A 21,375-nucleotide genomic window follows, 5' to 3' on the forward strand; every position below is an offset into this window, starting at 1 on the left:
AGGTCTCTGCTGACTGGTAGAGCCTTAACACTCACTGGATCAGGAAGGGACTGGGCCAGGGCCGGTATGGCTGGGTTGGATCAATACGTGACCCTGCATGCCTTCTGGACTCAGGGCGCTTGCTAAGAGCTGTGTGCTCCACTGCCCTCTGAAGCTTTGTCATCATTGTCATCATTAATGTATACAGCAGAGGCCAGGACACGCTCACTCGCTGTGTGGCAGCTGGGCCATGCTGCCACAGAGACACAGCTGGCTAATTCTCTCTCCATTCATCCATCCATCCATCCATCCATCCATCCATCCATCCAAATCTATCTGTCCAAAAACATGGCTAATTATCTATCTATAAAACATTATCTATCTATGCATCTATCCAAGCATCACCCATCCATTCATCCATCCATCCATAAAACACATCTAATTATCTATGAAACACTACCTACCCACACATCCATAACATCTAATCATCTATCTTTTGTCCATCCATCCATCCGAATCTATCTGTCCAAAAACACATCTAATTATCTATCTATAAAATATATCTACAAAACATTACCTACCTATCTATCTATCTATCTATCTATCTATCTATCTATCTATCTATCTATCTATCTACCTACCTACCTACCTACCTATCTATCTATCTATACATATATCTATCTGTCGATCTACAATACCCAACCATCCATTACATCTAATTATCTATTTATTATCTGTCCGTCTGTTCATCCATCCATCCATCCATCCATCCATCATTTTTTTTTGCTTGTTTTTGTTTCTGTACAGCTGACTGCTCATATTTCACAGCTGTCCTGCTCTGAACGACAGAGCCGCAGTGTAATCTGACAGCGTGATTCAGGAGAGGCTCTAGAGGCCGAATGGAGCCAAAAACACAAGTGACCTGCAGCATCGGAGTCAAGTCAATTGCTTTATCTCTCCCTCCTGGCCCTCTTCAGCCCACTACACACAAGTGTGGCAGGAGTGCTCTTCAGAGAATTCAGCACTGATGCTCTTAAACTTTAACTGCAAGTTAGTGATGGTGACTAGGTTGGTCACATGAAAAACAGACAGCCATATACACTGATGGGAATTTATGCCTCATCACTGTCCTGACAAACGAATCTAAGATGGTTCATGACCGCAGATCCAATCTTAAAATAAATGTTTATTGAATTTTCATGGCTATTCTAGTCTTTCATGGTTACTGGATATGAACTTATATTGGATAACCATTCAAGCATGACTGCAGTGTTTTTGTTGCCATGTTAATCTGCGTAGAATTTTTAATGTCATTTTTTAAAAGTTACTTTTAAAGTACTGTAAAAATGACTTTTTACTCTGAAGACTTTTTGGCACATGTGGGTGTGAATTTGGGTGTTCATACTTGGGTATGCTTGTTACAATAACCAATCAAACCTCTAACAGTAACCATAATGCTTTGTAAATGGTAACAGAGAAAAACTGAATATCATACTATACACTAATTGACTGAGGATCACACACTACCAGACTTTCAAGTCATGCTGAAAACAACAAATTCACACAAAAACATGTGCCTTGTTGCTATTTGATGCAAGTCAACATGAATAATATCCACCCACTGGATAAAATAATTGTCTGAAGTGAAGAAATTGCAGTCTATGTCCATAATACACACCAAGAATAAAAAAAAAAAACTAGCCAATAAAATACTATGAATCTGCAAAATTTGCAAACAACTATCCCAAAACTTAGGATTTTACTTATTTTGAATATGTTTCCACGTCTGGAAGTAATTTTTTGGACGCAAGGTGCATTCTCATCACTTGAGAGTGTGAATGATGTAATGGCACGTTCTAACAGCATCTTCTACTTAACGAGGCAAACTCAAACAGCACAAATAAAAGACAAAAGATCTGTCTCCTCTTTTAAATGAGCTACATTCCAACAGTATCAAGAACAGGCATTAAACTGAGCATGCACCATGTTCTACACTCAGATGGCTTGACAGATGGCTGGAGATACCATTGTACTGTTAGTGTATGGTGACAAGTGCTTTCACAAATACAGCATATGCAAAGAGAAAGAGGAAAGGAGAAAGAAAAAGTGAGCGAGAGTCTGCGTGTGAGCTCTAGATTGGCCTTAGTCATGGCGTATCAGCCCGTATCAGGCTTGCGTCCCAAGCCTCTCTCAGCGGTGTGCTGGGCTGTGTTCCATATCAAAGAACCACAGCATCCCACTTTAATCCTCCCCTATCAGAGCTGTACACTCCATCAACACTGATAATACTCTTCAATTAGCACTCAGAGCACCGCAGTCACACATATCTGCTGTTACTGCTGCTGCACGAGCGCTTCCTGCAGTACACCATCCTCTGCTTCTGTCAGCTTCATTAAACGAGTCCTTAAACGCATCCAGCAGGTTTTTATTTTTATTTTATTTTTCGTACAGAATTAATGCAATATAATTCAGCTACTTTATCATCCTCAGACTCAGTTCAAAACTCAGTGAGTTGTCTATCTACACGTTATTTTTTTTTTAACCTAAACGCTGGGTTCAGCTTGTTGGGTCATTTTATTGGGTTATTTTAACGCTGGGTTATTTTTTTCTACCTACCCATTAGGTTGAGCTTGTCTCCGGTGAAACTTCTCAACAACGCAGCTGCTGAGAGCACGGGCTTTTTAAGTCCACAGGAGAGAGCGGTTCTCAGTGCCACCGCAGATTTGGTGCACTCTTTCAAGGAAATAAAGGTTTGCATACATTTTATTTCATTTATAAAGGTGTAAATTATATTATTTTACGCAACACAACATAAGGACGAGATGTCAGTCAGCTGCGGTCGTTTCGCGCTGGAAATGCCTTTGCCTTGCATAACATAAATGGATTTTATTCATTATAATACTGAGTGTAATTTAATTTGAGAGTGTAATTTTCTCTAATTTCAGTACTGTTTGTTTTTGGGCAGGTTTTGGAGTCAGTCATGTCATCTCTCAGCTACGAGTGAAATGCGAGGCCGTGGTCTAAAGTTCGCAGTTCCCCCGTGAACAGCAGCGCTTCACCCGCTCAGATTTCAGCGACACACATTTCGGTAAAAAATGATTACAGAGAACGGTTGAATACACTTAAATTAAAATGCTACTTCTATATGCCTTTTTTATTTCTAAAATGCTTGTTAACGAATGTATGTATTATTGTAAACTATGCTGTATTCACCCAAATAAATTCAATTTGTCTTGTATTTTGTCCATGGATGTTCTTGATTAATAATAAATGTTCATCTTTTGATTATTTCTGTTGCCTATAGTGATTCTGTGTGTAATTTTTAATTTCCAGCCTATTTTAAGCCAGCAATATAATAATTTCTAAACAATAAATTAAACAACCCAGCATGTGTTCTGTTTAATATTTACCCAGCGCTGGGTTGCCAAATAACCCAAGTTGGGTTGTTTTTAACTCAGCATTTTTTAGAGTGTATACTTGCCAAAATGTGCGGGTGATGGTACCATACCATAGTTATGGTCTGAAATATTGCTTTACATTTATGCACTATAACAGAGACTTTTATACAGAATTTATCTTTGCTGTTCTACTGTTTGAGGTAGAGGAACGCTTTTTTCTTACTTTGGGATTAGGATTTTTATTTTTATTTTTTTGAAGAAATTTATACTTTTATACATCAAGCATGGATTAAAGTGATCAAAAGTGACAGTACATATATTATGTTGTCTATATTATGATATGATGTTTCAAAAAGATTTAATAAAATGGTGTTCTTTTGAGTTTTCTATTCATCAAAGAATCCTGAAAAAAATGAACAAAAACACTACAAAAATATTAAGAAGCACAAGCTGTTTTCAGCATTGATAATAATAAGAAATGTTTCTTGAGCATCAGATCAGCCTATTAGAATGATTTTTTTTTAAAGGATCATGTGACACTGAAGACTTGAGTAATGACTGCTGAAAATGTAAATTTTATATTACAATAGAATGCGGTTATTTTGAATTTTTTTTTAACAAAATGTTGTTTTTATTGTATTTTTGATCAAATAAATACAGCCTTAATGAGTATAAGAGACTTATACTCAAAAAAACGAGTGTATACCATGGTAACAAATGATCACCAAATTAATTTACCACAGCATTTACATGTTTAAAAAAAAAAAAAAAAAGATTATCATGGCATGGCACATTTTTGTAATCAGTATTTTTATGCATTACAAATAAACCTATGATGACCAAAAATGCTGTCTAGGTGGGCAGCTCCCTAGGTTTTTGTGCATCAATATACAGTATACATCACGTCTTGCAGAGGGAGTTTAATACACTCACTGTGCTGTTCTCTGCATCTGTTGATGTAAGTGGCACAAATGAATATTCCCTCAGCTGATGTTCTGAGCATTAAAGCCTATATCCCCTCAAACTAAAACCCCAGGCTCTACAGAAGTGAAGGGGAGGATTTTCTTTTGCTCTTTTATGGCAGAACAGAGCATCAACATTTTGATTACGACAGGTTCAATTTATCCATCTGTCCTCTGAAAGTCACAAGGCCAGACTAAATTAGTCATTCAATTACCGTGCTGGAAGAACGATTGCTCCGCTTGGTTAAGGGAAATACCTCATTTATATTGCATAGCTTCATTGTAGCTTTCCCAGCAGTGCGGGCGGCAGCGCTCCGCGCCTAAAGCCGCGCTTGTCCAAACTTACAGGATTTTCCAATCTGTCTTAAATGTCAAGGATTCATTTAGTATTCCTGCTCTATTTTAGGAGATTGTTGGGGAGAGAGGCCTCCAGGATCTGACACACTTGCTGCACTGCAGAATTAAGCTATTAGAGAAGTTCAGCAGGCACTTACAGCAGATCCTGAAGAAGAGAAGGGAGACTGAACTCATCAAGACAATGAGCTCTGCAGACAAGCTGAGGAGAAGACAGAGACAGGATAAGTCAAGGAAGAAAAATCGACAAGAAGAAAGGACGAGGGTTATGCGGAGCACCTATATCTATGTGGGAAAATAGACAGAAAACGAAAGGATGGAGAAAAAAAGAGGAAGAGAGAGGGAACAGAGGGAGGAGAGGATGGGGTCTTTTGTTTATCAGGCTTTACCCAGAAGCATGCTGCATTTTCATAAAGCCAGTCAAAGAGGGGCGGCATTCAGATTCTGAACGCAGAGGGTTGATTCATTATTTAATGTTCACATTAGCATGAATGTATTAGTGCGCAGGTCCCTCTGGAGACACCTGCTCTCACATCTCTCTTTCCACTTTATATTCCGGAACTTGCTGTCCTCCCAATACCAAAGATTTCCATTGTCCTAACTCAAACAAAATGGGTCACCAGGCAGCATGCTACAAAAATCGACTTGCACGTCAAATGTGACATTTCACCCCAAAATCAAATGGAAAAAAGTCAAATAAATTTGGTAACACTTTATTTATGCACAATTAATTATGCATAAATACATGCAAGTAACCCTAATCCTAACCCTAACCATGTAGTTAATTAATATTACTCAGAACTTAAATGTATAATTAGACTTAAAATAAAGTGTAACCATAAATGTTTGCTTTGCATAAAAGTTCTATGCATTGTGACTTTATTTTCATGCCAATTCAGCATTTTTATTGTAAATTTTTATTACTGTAGTCATCCACTGTAATACTGGTAATCACACATGTAACTCCATGATGCTTTAGCATAATTTTAGGCAGCACAACAAATACTACCATGATGTATACACACTCGGGTAATAAAAACTTGGGTAATAAAACAATTAAACAATCCTATTTAATTTTTTTAATTTAATTTAATTTTTTGATTTTTGCATCATGGTAATGCAAACAGGGAAATTGAAAATAATATCACAATGCAAAAGAAAATCTTAATGGTCCCCCAAAAACATAAAAAATATATTTAAAGACTGAAAAAATAAACGTTTGAAAATGAAAATCATAATGCATTGCAATATATAAATATTTTTATTAATTTATAATTATTATTATTATTGCATTACTGTAATGACAACTGGAAAGGTTAAAATAAAGGTCTTAACGGTTTTAAAAAATAGAAATGTTTCATTTTCTTATTTATTTTTATTTTGGGTGGGGTGAAATATGGCCCAGACATGTTGACAGGTGAGATTCAACCGAATAACAGATGTGTCATGTCCCAAGCACCATAAGAATGTACCCACACACAAGCCTGGCTTTCATTCTTCTACAAAACCCTTTTCTCCTTTTCTCAGCAGCCATATGCTCCATTCTGGCACCGCAGTGACAAGGAGAAAGAACAGAAACATGTAAAGAATAAGTAAATAGGAGAGAGCTCCCTTTCGAGCACTTTTTAGGGAATACGTTATACTATTTCCTAAGATGCCCCTGACATTCTGCGGCTTTTGTCTGGTTTTGTTGGGGAAAAAACTCCAATAAAAAACATCCATATCCATTCAAAACCAGGCTATCCGTGCTCCAGTATAAGCCAGCAACTTACAGAGCTGAGCTCCTGGGTCCTGCACACAGCCAAGAGTCATTGGCATTCCCACTAAGTGCTGTCTAAGGCCGTATGTTTGTGTGCTTTTATCTGCAGGAGAGAAGATCTCTCAAATAAAGAATTAGATCATGTGTACTCGCTGCTTCACCTGCCAGCGCTTGAGTCTGAAGCAGCACTGGCCTCCTAATAACAAAGACAGAGTGAATGAAAGATAGCGATGGAGAGACAGACAGAACTGGTGATTTCTGAGAGGGCCGTGACGCGCATATTGATAGGATAGGTCAGAGGCTGTGGTATTTTTCAAGGCTGCTGAGAGCAAACTGCGATGACCAGTGCTGCAATGAATAAGTGATTCATAATGCATCAAATGAAGTCATATAATAACTGGACTTTTTTTCCACTTACAGTACGTGAACTGCCGAGACAGTCACCTTGAAACAACTTCAGTTCTCTCTCAGGGACACACTGAAGAGATGGATTGTATCTGCACCTTTACGGGCCATTAGTCAATCTGAACTGAATTTGATACTTTGGGTTACCTCAGGACAAGGGGACAAGGCGTGACTTGTTAGCATGACCCTGGTGGTAGGTGTTGTAACTACACCATTCTGCTGCATCGTTCTCCATTGACGATCATTTCAAAGAAGGCATGTATTTTGATCAAATAAATTGATGCAATTCCTAATGCATTATGGTCATGAAAAATGGTTAAACAAAAAGTTATTTAAATAATTTATATTAACGTTTAAAGTTTCAGTTAAAATGTTTTTGGAAGAAGTCTCTTTTGCTTACCAAGGCAGCATTTATTTGATCAAAATACAGAAAACATGTAATTGAAATGTTATAACAGTGTTATAACAATTTAAATTAAATATTTTCTCTGTTTATATACTTTAAAATGTAATTTATTCCTGTGATGCAAAGCTGAGTTTTCAGCATCATTACTCCAGTCTTCAGTGTCACATGATCCTTCAGAAATCATTCAAATACGCGGATTTGATTCTCAAGAAACATTTCTTAATATTAACAATGCTGAAAAAATTGTGCTTCATTTTTTTTCAAGTTCAATAGCACTTATCTAAAATAGCAATATTTAGCAATGTTATTCATATCAGTACTGTCACTTTACTGTCATAACTGCATCCTTGTTGAAAACTTACTGCCCCCAAATTTTGAACAGCAGTGTATGATAATGATAAGAAGAGTAATCATCATCATTATCATCATTAAATTGTGTTGGACATGTCGTTGCAGTGTGAGACGGGATATTGGATATGGTTTCAGGAATTTGATGTATACTGGCTGCTCACCCCTTTGCAGATGGCCACAGCTTCTTTGGACATGGATTTGGGATAGGACACATGATGCTCCATGATGGACTGAAACAGCTCATCCTCATCCTCGCCATCAAATGGGGGCTTTGAAAAGAGATAGAGAGAGAAGAGACAGTGAAGAAGAGAGGACAATGCTGTTTACTATAAATGCTCGACAATAATAACATGGATCTTGTAACTTGCATAATTTTCATTTTTTCCATTTGTGTCCCTTTAACACTGGAAATGTGAAAGTCATCACCATAAAAATGCCTTTCAAGTCTTGTTTGTTTAGCAAAGACTAGAAAAGAGAATTACGACATCCTTTTGTCAGGAAAGCTCAGCAGTAGCAGTCTCCGCTGGAAACAATTCAGACTTTTTTTCTCCAGCGTTCAAAGCTTGACTTGTTTCAGAACAATTCATAAATAATTGACTGAGCCCGATAGGCATGAAATACTTGCTGTTAGTCTCGGGAGATTTGCAGAACGTAATTAATAAAAACTGACCTTGAGATAGCAAGAGGTGATTTACTGCAAGCAGCAGAGAGGAAATGAAACAGAGCGAATGAGAGAAGGCCCAAAAGGCACAAACCCCTGACTTGGGCCTTCTTGATCTGGGTGATCCTAACTCTTACCTGCCCAGCCAGCATCTCATAGAGCAGAACTCCAAAAGCCCACCAGTCCACTGACTTTCCATAAGGCTGGTAGGCGATGATCTGAAACAGACACACTCAGAGCGTAAGGCGTAAAAAAAACAATTACAAATGGGTGACACTCCAAGGATCTGTAAATATTAAAATCAATCCCGCCGTGTACTCTGTCAAGAGTTTCAGAAGTGATTATGGTGCTTTCAACATGTGTTACAATGTGTTTTATGTACGGTAAAGTGTCTTTCACACAATAAGAAACAAGCAGCTTAAGCTTTGAGGACTAGATGAACTGAAATCCTTCACTCTTACAGCATGTTGTGTCTTGGTTTGGGAGTGTGTTGTTGACATGAATCCATCTCTAGCTCATGCTGCTGGTGTTACACTTGGAGCAGTACCATCTGGTGCTCGGTGAGAGGAACGTGAGATATCTTAACATAACTCTATTGCATGAAGCTACCTCTGAGTAACAAACCCATTTTCTCCAATACGAGCTCATGATGTATATGAAATGGCAATACAATGGTTCACGTCGAAAGGATGACTTTGAATAAAACAATACAAAGCTTTTTCTTGGACATACTATGTCCTGTCATTTCAAAATCTTCTGCTGCTTATAATTTTGCTCCGGAGAAATACCTTGGGAATAGCATTTTTGTCGATTTTTCCCCATTAAAAAATAAGATTCACATTTGTTGGTGAGTAAACTCATTTGAAAAATGTAGACATTTATATAAATTATTTATATGTTATGTAGAACTGATTTGAGTTTCCTAGAAACAACAATGTACAAATTTGTAAGGTTATATGAACTTAAATTAGTTTAATTACTGAATGGTAAATGTGGGTATATGTGAGATCAAGTGCAGGTACAGTAGTGAAAGCCCTGGGCTGCGTTTCCCAAAAGCATCTTAAGCCTCATTGACTCATTGGAACCAATGGAGTTACGATCAACTTAGGCTTACGGTGTTTTTGGGAAACGCAGCCCTGGTAGATGGGCAAATGTCTATGAAAGTAAAAAGTAAAAGTGACACGTGAGTAAACCCATCCAAGTGCACACAGACAGCAGTGAGTAGTGAACAAACACACACACCGTGAACACATACTCGCAGCAGTGGGCAGCCATTTTTCTGGGAGCAGTTGAGGGTTCGGTGCCTTGCTAAAGGGTCTCACCTCAGTCATGTTATTGAAGGTGGAAGAGAGCACTGGTCATTCAATCCCCCCACCTACAATCCCTGCCGGTAGCGAGACTCGAACCCACAACCTTTATGTTACAAGACTCTCTAACCATCAGGTCAGGACTGCCCTGAATTATACACGCTGTTTTCATCCAACAAAGTGTTGGATGAAAAAGGAGAACCAGTGGCCTACATATGTCATATATGTAGGCCACTGGTTCTCCTTTTCATCCAACACTTTGGCACTCATTAACACACATGTACAGGACCGTCCTCAAGCACTCACCTCAGGGGCGATGTAATCAGGGGTCCCACAAAAGGTCTTGGTGGTGACTCCATCAAGCATATTCTCCTTGCACATGCCAAAGTCAGCAATTTTGATATGACCCTCCAAGTCCAACATGACATTATCCAACTTTAGATCTCTGATGCAAAAAGATGTGAGAGGAGTCAGTGGAGAACACAAACGAGCAAGGAACGACTGTGAGAAAATGAGTGTTACAAATTAATTTTTTAAAATAATTTTTATAATATACTATATATTTTACTATACTACTATATATACAGTGGGTACGGAAAGTATTCATACCCCCTTAAATTTTTCACTCTTTGTTATATTGCAGCCATTTGCTAAAATCATTTAAGTTAATTTTTTTTCCTCATTAATGTACACACAGCACCCCATATTGACAGAAAAACACAGAATTGTTGACATTTTTGCAGATTTATTAAAAAAGAAAAACTGAAATATCACATGGTCCTAAGTATTCAGACCCTTTGCTCAGTATTTAGTAGAAGCACCCTTTTGATCTAATACAGCCATGAGTCTTTTTGGGAAAGATGCAACAAGTTTTTCACACCTGGATTTGGGGATCCTCTGCCATTCCTCCTTGTAGATCCTCTCCAGTTCTGTCAGGTTGGATTGTAAACGTTGGTGGACAGCCATTTTTAGGTCTCTCCAGAGATGCTCAATTGGGTTTAAGTCAGGGCTCTGGCTGGGCCATTCAAGAACAGTCACGGAGTTGTTGTGAAGCCATTCCTTCGTTATTTTAGCTGTGTGCTTAGGGTCATTGTCTTGTTGGAAGGTAAACCTTCGGCCCAGTCTGAGGTCCTGAGCACTCTGGAGAAGGTTTTCGTCCAGGATATCCCTGTACTTGGCCGCATTCATCTTTCCCTCGATTGCAACCAGTCGTCCTGTCCCTGCAGCTGAAAAACACCCCCACAGCATGATGCTGCCACCACCATGCTTCACTGTTGGGACTGTATTGGACAGGTGATGAGCAGTGCCTGGTTTTCCACACATACCGCTTAGAATTAAGGCCAAAAAGTTCTATCTTGGTCTCATCAGACCAGAGAATCTTATTTAGGTGTTTTTTAGCAAACTCCATGTGGGCTTTCATGTGTCTTGCACTGAGGAGAGGCTTCCGTCGGGCCACTCTGCCATAAAGCCCCGACTGGTGCAGGGCTGCAGTGATGGTTGACTTTCTACAACTTTCTCCCATCTCCCGACTGCATCTCTGGAGCTCAGCCACAGTGATCTTTGGGTTCTTCTTTACCTCTCTCACCAAGGCTCTTCTCCCCCGATAGCTCAGTTTGGCCGGACGGCCAGCTCTAGGAAGGGTTCTGGTCTTCCCAAACGTCTTCCATTTAAGGATTATGGAGGCCACTGTGCTCTTAGGAACCTTAAGTGCAGCAGAAATGTTTTTGTAACCTTGGCCAGATCTGTGCCTTGCCACAATTCTGTCTCTGAGCTCTTCAGGCAGTTCCTTTGACCTCATGATTCTCATTTGCTCTGACATGCACTGAGAGCTGTAAAGTCTTATATAGTGGCTTATATATGTGGCTTTCCTAATCAAGTCCAATCAGTATAATCAAACACAGCTGGACTCAAATGAAGGTGTAGAACCATCTCAAGGATGATCAGAAGAAATGGACAGCACCCGAGTTAAATATATGAGTGTCACAGCAAAGGGTCTGAATACTTAGGACCATGCGATATTTCAGTTTTTCTTTTTTAATAAATCTGCAAAAATGTCAACAATTCTGTTTTTTTCTGTCAATATGGGGTGCTGTGTGCACATTAATTAGGGAAAAAAAATGAACTTAAATGATTTTAGCAAATGGCTGCAATATAACAAAGAGTGAAAAATTGAAGGGGGTCTAAATACTTTCTGTACCCACTGGGTATATATATATATATATATATATACACATACACAGTCATGGCAAAAAATATCGGCACCCTTGGTAAATATGATCAAAGAAGGCTGTGAAAATTAATCTGCATTGTTAATCCTTTTGATCTTTTAATTCACAAAAATCTAACCTTTCATTGGATACTAAGAATTTAAAATGGGGGGAAATATCATTATGAAATAAATGTTTTTCTCTAATACACGTTGGACACAATTATTGGCACCACTAGAAATTCTTATGAGTAAAATATCTCTGAAGTATATTCCCATTCATATTCACAATTTTGAGCACTCCAGGGTGATTATGAACATGAAATTATCCAGCCATGGCTTCCTGTTTCACAGAAATATAAATAGGAGGGAAAATTCCCTTAATCATCCATCACAATGAGAAAAACCAAAGAATATATTTCTGATGTGAAGCAAAAGATAATTGAGCTTCACAAATTAGTGAAGTGGCTTTAAGAAAAGAGCTAGAGCAGTGAAAATTCCCATTTCCACCATCAGGGCAATAATTAAGAATTTCCAATCAACATAAAATGTTACGAAACTGCCTGGAAGAGGACACGTGTCTATATCGTCCTAATGCACAGTGAAAAGGAGAGTTTGAGTGGCTAAAGACTCTCCAAGGACCACAGCTGGAGAATTGCAGAAAATAGTTGAGTCTCGGGGTCAGAAAACCTTAAAAAAAAAAAAAGGTCAAACAGCACCTACATCACCACATGTTTAGGAGGGTTTCAAGAAAAATTCTCCTAGCTCATCCAAAAACACGACTGGAACTTCAAATGGGACTGGCTTCTATGATCAGATGAAACTAAAAAATGAGCTTTTTAGCAGCAAACACTCAAGATGGGTTTGGTGAACACAGGGATAAAAAGTACCCCATGTGTAAAATGAAATATACTGCTGTATTTTTGATGTTGTGGGCCTATATTTCTGCTGGAGGTCCTGGACATCTTGTTCAGACACACGGCATCACTGATTCTATCAAATAACAACAGATAAAAAATCAATAAGTGACTCACTCTGTTAGAAATCTTATAATGGGCCATGTTTGGATCTTCCAACCATACAATAATCCAAACACAAACCTCAAAAACAACACAAAAATGGGTCACTGAGCACAAAACCAAGCTTCTGCTGGCCATTCCAGTCCTCTGACCTGAACCCTGTAGAAAATGAGTGGAGTGAACTGAAGAGAAGAAGCACCAACATGGAGCTGGGAATCTAAAGGGTCTGGAGTGATTCTGGATGAAGGAATGGTCTCTGATCTCTTGTTCTCTAACCTCATCAGGCATTATAGAAGAAAATTTAGAGCTGTTAAACTGACAAATGGAGGTTTCAAAAAGTATTGAATAAAAGGGTGCCGTTAATTGTGGCCAACGTGTATTTGAGAAAAACATTTATTTCATAATGATATTTCCCCCCATTTTAAATTCTTATTATCCAATGAAAGGTTAGATTTTTGTGAATTGTTTAAATAAAAGATCAAAAGGATTAACAATGCAGATTAATTTTCACAGCCTTCTTTGATCATATTTACAAAGGGTGCCGATATTTTTGGCCATGACTCTATATATATATATATATATATATATATATATATATATATATACACACACACACACACACACACACACTATACTACAATATAATATATATTGATTTTTTTCATTTAACTTGAAAGTTAAAAGTACATACATACATAGATAAAATAAACAGCAATATTTACCAACACATTTGTACGTGAATCATATTTGTGTATTTATGTGTATCATCCATTGCAGTGAACATTTTAAAATGACCTGCAGAAACTGAATAAATTTGCCACTCCATCACGGTTTTTCAATCCCAAACACTAACATCTTTCTCAAGTCAAGAAAATTTCTCAAGTCCAACAATGCAGACCTAATGGCCAAATAAAAAGTGTATAAAATCACTGCAATATTCACTCACTCTTTCTATTTCGCCAGCAAAATCATCCCAAATACACCATTAATATTCATTATCCTGGCCAACCCTAGCAGCTTTATGAAGAGAAGCACGCGTGAGATTGATGAAGGAGAAAAAAGTGCTCTGTAAAGAATTCATGAGTGCTATCTGTTTGTAGTGGAAACATGCGGTGGAGGTTTTCTGTTAACAGCCTGGATTACAGCTCTACTTCCTGTTTAGGCCACCATCCAGGGGCTCACTCACTGCACTTGTACAACGAAAAACAATAATGTTTTTTGTAATGTAATGAAACACAAGACGATTCAATACACTTAACTGTTTTATAAAGTCAGAGATCATGTTTAATTAATTACAGCTCAAGATGTCCAATGTTTTTTGGCTACTAAAAAAATTCTGGAAAGACTTATTGTGTTGTCAATGTTTCAACTAGCTGAATGATCGTTGCCCAGTTAAACAACAGTACAATAAATTGAACGGACAGTACTTCCATCCCTCAAGGCCGTTTTTTTTTTTGTTTGCGTCAAACTAAATACAGCATTGACTCTGACTAAGATCAATTGCTGTGTGTAAGCAAGTGGTTTTTGGTGTGTGTTGCTTTGGAAGCCAGTCGTCTAATATCCCAGCACCACTAAAGACCCTTGTGGTGGCCAACAGTAAATTGTTCTCTCTTCTCACTTCTAGACTCTACTAGACCACTATGTGTGACTGACGTGTGTTGCTGTCTGGGCTTCACTCACCTGTATATAATACCCTTCACATGCAGGAAGAACAGGCCTATGGCGATTTCTGCAGCATAAAACCTAAACACACACACATATCCGAATCAATATGAACATCTGAGCACAGGAGATGAATCCTTTGTTTTTCTTGGTCAATCTTCATGGCCAGAAGTCGGCCAGGTGTCATTATCAAAAAATAAACTCAAAACAGAGGAGGCCACATAGTGTGACGATCAGAATTGAGTATTCCAGACATCTGTCTAATAAATAATATAACAGTCTGATAAAGGTGCGTTTCTGCTGAGAGCATTGAAACTAGAACTCTGCCCACAGAAAAGACATAAGAGAGATAAAGCAAGTCAGATTTCTGTTATTAATACAAGCATGCAGTAATATTTTATTCATCAGGTGGCGTGTTTGTCTGTCCTATATTTTAGAACTACATATGAAGAGAATTAGCATTCATGTTCAGTGACTAATGCAGCTGGGGGTGGAGCAGGAAACAGGCCTCACTACAGAGTCAGATTATGTCAAAAGATAACTTCTGTTTCCAGGCCACAGCGGCAACCAGCCTCTGGCTATCACCACTCAGAGCGAGAGACGGATAGAAGTGATTTCACTAAACAAGTGCAAAACATTCACTAACTACAACACTATAACAATGCTGTATATCAATTACTTTACTGTCATTCTTTTCAAACATGCTTCCTTTCTTTGGAGGACTATAAATGCCACGTAAAGATATCAGTTATCAATTTATTAATTCAAAAATACTTTATTAAAAATGATTAATCCTTTATTTTATTGTTACATTTAACATTTAAGCATGAATTATATAAAGAGGTCCAAATGACACGTTGTAGCAAATTAGCTCAAAGGAAATATTTATAATTAATAATAACCGGTTATAATTAATTATGAATATTTAGATCAGATCTTACAATTAACTGTAGCAGAATCAGTATTACAATGTTTTAATCTGTTCGTCCACTGACAGTATAATCAATTCTAGGAAAGATTATTTTCCTGGCCAAGAAAGAATAACTTTCCTACTTCATACAGTACTAGTATTAACTTAGATCAACATTCAGTGACTCCGAATTGTGAGCAGCACACAGAGGCAATCAATTGTGAATATAGTGAATTTAATAAATGAAACTACAGCTAACATACAACTAGACTAAGCAAAACACATATATATAGAATGAAGGAAAGTAAGGAAAGAGAGAGAGAGAGGAGAACAAAGAATGGCAGTATTTAGCATCAATTAACCACAACCTAATGAGAATCATCAGAGAATCAAAAATCACCTTAAAAAAGGGGCCCAAACTTAGACCCGCATCTAACTAGTTGGAAACGGTTACTTGCATTGGCTTTGTTGCTGAACAAGAGTCCGGATACGGTAGACAACAGAGGTTCTTGATGAGTTCAGTAGGAGTGAGCTGGAGGCTTTCGTCGGGTTCTTCTGAAGAGAGTCCACAGCGAATTGACGAAATTACTTGAGGATATAAACTGCCAGAAGGTCCGACTCAAGGGTGATGAGTCTTGGAGAGTGTATCTCAAAGGGAATGAGCAATGATGGGTTTGGGTTAGGGCCTTTTAATGGTCCCTGGTCACACCCATCTTTGGCAGACTGACCAGGTGTGAATTTTGAGCGGGATAGGTTCCTTTGTCTCATGCAACACCTTATTTGCATGGTTTATGGTTTGTCCAATATTAAGACAAAGTATGGTAAAAAGAGTATGGTGCAAGTTATGGTGACACAAGACGAAAGTCATTTTGATACCTAACATGCAAGGGTTTGGAAAACATTAAGGCAGTGATACATTCATATGTCTAGATCCAAGTAATTGGAGCTTCACTACAGTACTACAGAGTTGTAACTAAGCTACTATAACCTAGGAGCATGCATACAACACAGAAATACACTATATACATTTTGGAACAGTTTGATTGTGGATTAAATGGAGCCAATGTCCTTTCCTATGTGTATTGTGGCTTTTGAGTGTGTCTGGGCCACGGGTAGTGGAATCGTGAGGATGGGGGAATCGCCCTTTGAACCAGAGGTGGATGTTAGACATGCATCTGTAATTGCATCTGTAATTTCGTTACACCAAGGGTGGAGGGAAAGTTTACGATGCTTAAAACCTGATCGAACATCTTGATTGCATTCAAACGCTACAACGTGATGTAAGGTCCAATTCTTTCTATTAACAAATTACTAACTACGACTTTGCCTTAAACTCCTAATTTGCTGCTTATTAATATTTAGTAAGGTAGTTGTTAAGTTTAGCTTTTGTGTAGGATTAGGGATGTAGAATATGGTCATGCAGAATATGTGCTTTATAAGTTAATAACAGCCAATAAGTTAATAATAAGCATGCTAATAAACAACTAGTTAATAGTGAGAATTGGTCCATATACTAAAGTGTTACCTAAATGTATTATGTTTTGTTAAACTTAGAACATTTAAAAAAAAAAAAAAAACAGCTGTAAATATGTACAGTATATTTGCCAATTTTAAAAGTGGTTGCTTTTACACTACCAGACAAAAACAAAAGTTTTTGAACAGTAAGATGTTGACAGTTTTTTAAAGAATTCTCTTCTGCTCACCAAGCCTGCATTTATTTGATCCAAAATACAGCAAAAGCAGTAATATTGTGAAATATTTTTTACTATATAAAATAACTGCTTTCTATTTGAAAATGAATTTTATTTCTGTGATCAAAGCTACATTTTCAGCTTCATTACTGCAGTCTTCTGCATCACATGATCCTTCAGAAATCACTCTAATATGCTGATTTGCTGTTCAAGAAACATTTATTATTATTATTATTATTATTATTATATTTTATATAACTGTTGAGTACATTTTTTTCAGGATTCTTTGATGAATAGAAAGATCCAAAGATCAGAATTTATCTGAAATAAAATGCTTTTGAAACATTATACACTATACTATTCAAAAGCTTGGAGTCAGTATATGTCACGGGACGTGGTTGTAGCAATCAGCGCACGACGAAGGAGTAGACGAAAAGGAGTCTTTAATAAACATCAACACACAATTTCCATTGAAAAACATTAATACGAGACAAAGACTGAACAGAAACAGAAGGCTTATAAAGACAGGCAAACTAATGAGCAACGAGATGAATGACACAAGACAGGTGATAAGAATGAACGATGAATAACTAATGAGAACAGGAACTACCAAATTAGGTGTAAAACGGACCTAAACAGAAACATACACGTAACAGTATAATTTATTTATTTATTTTTTATTTTTATAAAAAAATATTTATTTTGGGAAAGAAATGATAGAAATGAATACTTTTATTTAGCAAGGATGCATTCAATTGATCAAAAGTGATGATAAAGACATTTATAATGTTACAAAAGATTTCTGTTTCAGATAAATGCTGTTCTTCTGAACTTTCTATTCATCAAAGAAAATTTTTTATAAAATTAAATAAACATCTTTATTTGTCAGTTTCAAAAGTGAATAATTTTATTATAATTAGTGTAATTTATGTTGTTACATTCAACTACATTTCACACATTAATAGTTATAATAAATTATATAAATTAATTTGTCAAATTGAAAATGACAATGTACATTTTTATTTCTTAATTTAAAACATTGATAATCGATTTCTTCATATTAATTTTAAGTGGTATTCACAATCCTCCATACATTTCTATGTAAATTAGGTTCTTACTTTGAGCTTCATTCACAAAACTCAGCAATAGTCTGTCGCAATTAACACAGTGTTATTACCATCTGTGGTAATAGTCACTAAATGGCTTTTCGTTTAAGACGAGATGTTTGTGTACATTTTGTGCATAGCAAATGATGGCTGTATGTACAGTACTGAGAGAATAAGGGAGGAGGAGCAAAGTAACGAGAAAATAGTCATTGTATCTTAGAATCAATACAACTGACTCTCATTATATCATAATACAAGCAAATAAAACCCCCAGCTGTGTTCCATAACCATTGTGGGAGTTTGCATCTGGAAACCTGGATCTATTCCACTTCCAACAGCTACAATGTGCTGCAACTGTTTCATGTCCTCCCTGTCATTGGGCGCTCATAATCACCCTGACCTTTGAACTGCGCTGAGCTCCATACCCAACACAATGACAATGCTGCTCTCCTCCACAGAGACAGGCTAATTCTTTATGATAAAGGGCAGACAGCAAGCTGAAAGCAGAGCAAATAGAGATGAAGCTTGTTAGATGTGGAGACAGAGCGTGGTTCTGAGAGGAGATTACTGGAAAGGTCAGCTCAGTCATCTACTGCCAAGGAGCCGCCCATACTCACCCTCAAACACCTGTCTATTTGCTACTGATTCTTTCTTTTTTCAAATTAGTTACAGGGTGGTTCACAGGAATTTCAAGCTTAGATGTGACCACTTTAAATGAACCCAGGCATCAGACTATATCTGGCTTGCAACATGCTTTGTGAATGCAAAATACTCTGGGTTCACTTTATTAGCAGGAGAACTACTTTTTACTAATCTTATGCTAATTTTAATGAGTCATTGAATCATTCACTTACCCAATTTGTTAATAATGCAGTTTCATTCAGGAATGAAACACCATTGAAAGAGTACCACAACGGTTCTTCTGTGTTTGTATGGAAATATTTATGTTGACAAAACTGACAATGTTGTGTCTAAAATAGAATGAGAATATTATCTTATTTTTATTGAACTGCTGTAAAAAAAATAATATCACATTTGCAATTGTGCTGATATTCGGTAAAAACTGCACTCTTGCTCATGTGATGTTATCATATATATGCATATCATAAGAAAGAAATAAACTGACAAGGGGTATTTTTGCTCCTATAACTTGAATTTGGGTTCATTGTAACTACATTCTACCAGGTTATATCACACAGTGAATTCGTGCACTATCAAGGCATTTGTTTGTTTGGTTTTTGCAAAGAGAATGACAGTTGATAATCGTTGAAACAACAATTATAATATAACTGTAGACAAACCCCTATGTAAGAGGACCAGTAAGCTTTCTATCTTTCCTCTAATTCATTTGCCTCAACTCAATACCTCATCAAACAATAGGGAGGAGAGATGAATGAAGATGAATGAAGTGCTGCAGGGATTACGTATGTCTGTAGGCCAAAAACACAGAAATGAGTTAGCATTTTAGCACTTACAGTTCCATTGTCCCAAAAGTCAATGGGTTTTTTAAGCTTATGTTTAAACGACTGAAGTAAAGTCTATGGTCTGTAGCTAAGCTTAAAAATGTAATCAAACTTTTTCATGATGAACAAAACATTTAAGAATCAAGAACTGCTTAGTTGGCCTACAAAAATATACCATCACTGCAACACTTCATAGATCTGCAGAAATAGAGCTAAAAAGAAAAAAAGAAGAGTGAAAGAGAAAGTCAGAGATGGGTGAAGCAGGTTGACCTGGCCTTCATACAGCTAATTACAAATTATGCTGAGTAGACACCTCATATCTCCAACAGAAGGGCACTGAGGAAGTGGTAGAGAAGGAGCGGCAGCAGCAAGAGTGGGTCAAACTACTTTGAGGTCACTTTGAAGTGACAACACAGCACAGCGGGAAACACTTTCTGCCCTATGAATGTCCCTACTTTCTACCCATCGTCCCATTGGGATATAACAAGGAGAGCACCTGTTTGTTCTACAGAGTGTGTTAGCTGGATGAGTTCAACCACATTCAGTTAACTCACACACATTGGTGAGCTCAACATGAACTAATCAATGTGCTCATTGATGAACCATTCGGTGAGCTCATGGTGAAATAATCAGCCAGATGACTGACAAGCTCATCAGTTAGTTCAACTGTTCAACAAATTCTTTGAAGTCAACAGTTCACATTGGGAAACTCATCAACTTGCTGGTGCATCATCGATTTAAAGGGATCATCAGCCAGTAATATTAGCCATTCATCTGACTTTGAATTGATGAATCTGAAAATGTGTGGCCACTTGATGGCGCTATGAAGAGACAAAGACGAGAGCTGTACTCACACAGCGTGGGGTTCCTTAAACTTGCCGACCTGCTGGATATGATACATGAGATCCCCACCACTGATGTATTCCATGACAAAGTACAGGCGGTCCTGTAGATACACAGAGACAGTGGGGTAAGAGACAAACACAGGATAGTTGAGAAAAGATGACAAGACGGTTGAATTTTCTTGTAACACAGAACTGTTCTAGAAGTTTATTTATTTTCCCCAGTGCTACTTGGGGTCAAGTGAAAAATAGAACACAATAGTAGATTTTGGAACCAATTTTATTATGGTTTCTTAACGCTTTTTTAAGTACAATAGAACACAGACATGGGTTAATTTCGAATTGGACATGACAAATGAAGTTCCAAACGTAGGTTCGGGAGGAGCCTATTCATTCAGTCCTGTCAATCATCATTACGAGCCTATATAAGCAGCTCTCATTGCACTGTCCCAGCGTCAATTCTTCCGGCATCCCTTCATCTCCCCATCTCCTCCTCTATTTCTGTTTTTCTCCCTCTAGGTACTACCGCAATTGACCGTTCGCAAAGACCCAGTAGCCCCTCACTGCAGAACAAAGATCCAGGGAGTTGGGTTGGATCCACATCTAGGGGGTGGAGATGGTAGGTTTAGGGGTGGAGATGAGTAAGTTTAGGGGTGGAGATGAGTAAGTTTAGGGGTGGGGATGGGTGGGTTTAGGGATCAGGGGGTGGGGACGGGTAGGTTTAGGTATATGTAAGGTGGGAAGAGTTGGATCTGGATCCAACCACGCCCCCTGGATCTTGTGTTCTGCAGTGAGGACCATCTCCAAAGACCGGCCCCCTTAGTTTCTGTTGCCATGACCGACAAACAATGCCGCTCTTAGCTACACATCATGTTCTCACGCAGTGAAAAATAC

At 37.7% G+C, this 21,375-nt stretch overlaps 1 protein-coding gene and 1 long non-coding RNA gene across 7 annotated transcripts in view; one reads left to right on the forward strand and one right to left on the reverse strand.

Annotated features, from left to right (window-relative positions):
• The window catches only part of prkcbb (protein kinase C, beta b), a 155,317-nt gene that overhangs the window by 23,503 nt on the left and 110,439 nt on the right, over window positions 1-21,375 (reverse strand). For all 6 annotated transcript variants that reach the window (XM_058769639.1, XM_058769638.1, XM_058769640.1 and 3 more), the window contains 5 exons: window positions 20,494-20,585; window positions 14,488-14,550; window positions 9,889-10,027; window positions 8,413-8,493; window positions 7,776-7,883 (listed from right to left, as the gene is read on the reverse strand). In XM_058769639.1, coding sequence (XP_058625622.1) covers window positions 7,776-7,883; window positions 8,413-8,493; window positions 9,889-10,027; window positions 14,488-14,550; window positions 20,494-20,585 — 483 coding nt within the window. The remainder of the gene's footprint in view (window positions 1-7,775; window positions 7,884-8,412; window positions 8,494-9,888; window positions 10,028-14,487; window positions 14,551-20,493; window positions 20,586-21,375) is intronic.
• On the forward strand, window positions 2,297-3,088 carry LOC131536621 (uncharacterized). Its single transcript, XR_009270028.1, has 3 exons — window positions 2,297-2,486; window positions 2,603-2,729; window positions 2,945-3,088. It is a non-coding gene; the product is annotated as an uncharacterized LOC131536621 (long non-coding RNA).

This window comes from Onychostoma macrolepis, chromosome 03 (genome assembly GCF_012432095.1).
Source record: "Onychostoma macrolepis isolate SWU-2019 chromosome 03, ASM1243209v1, whole genome shotgun sequence".
NCBI lineage: Eukaryota > Metazoa > Chordata > Actinopteri > Cypriniformes > Cyprinidae > Onychostoma > Onychostoma macrolepis.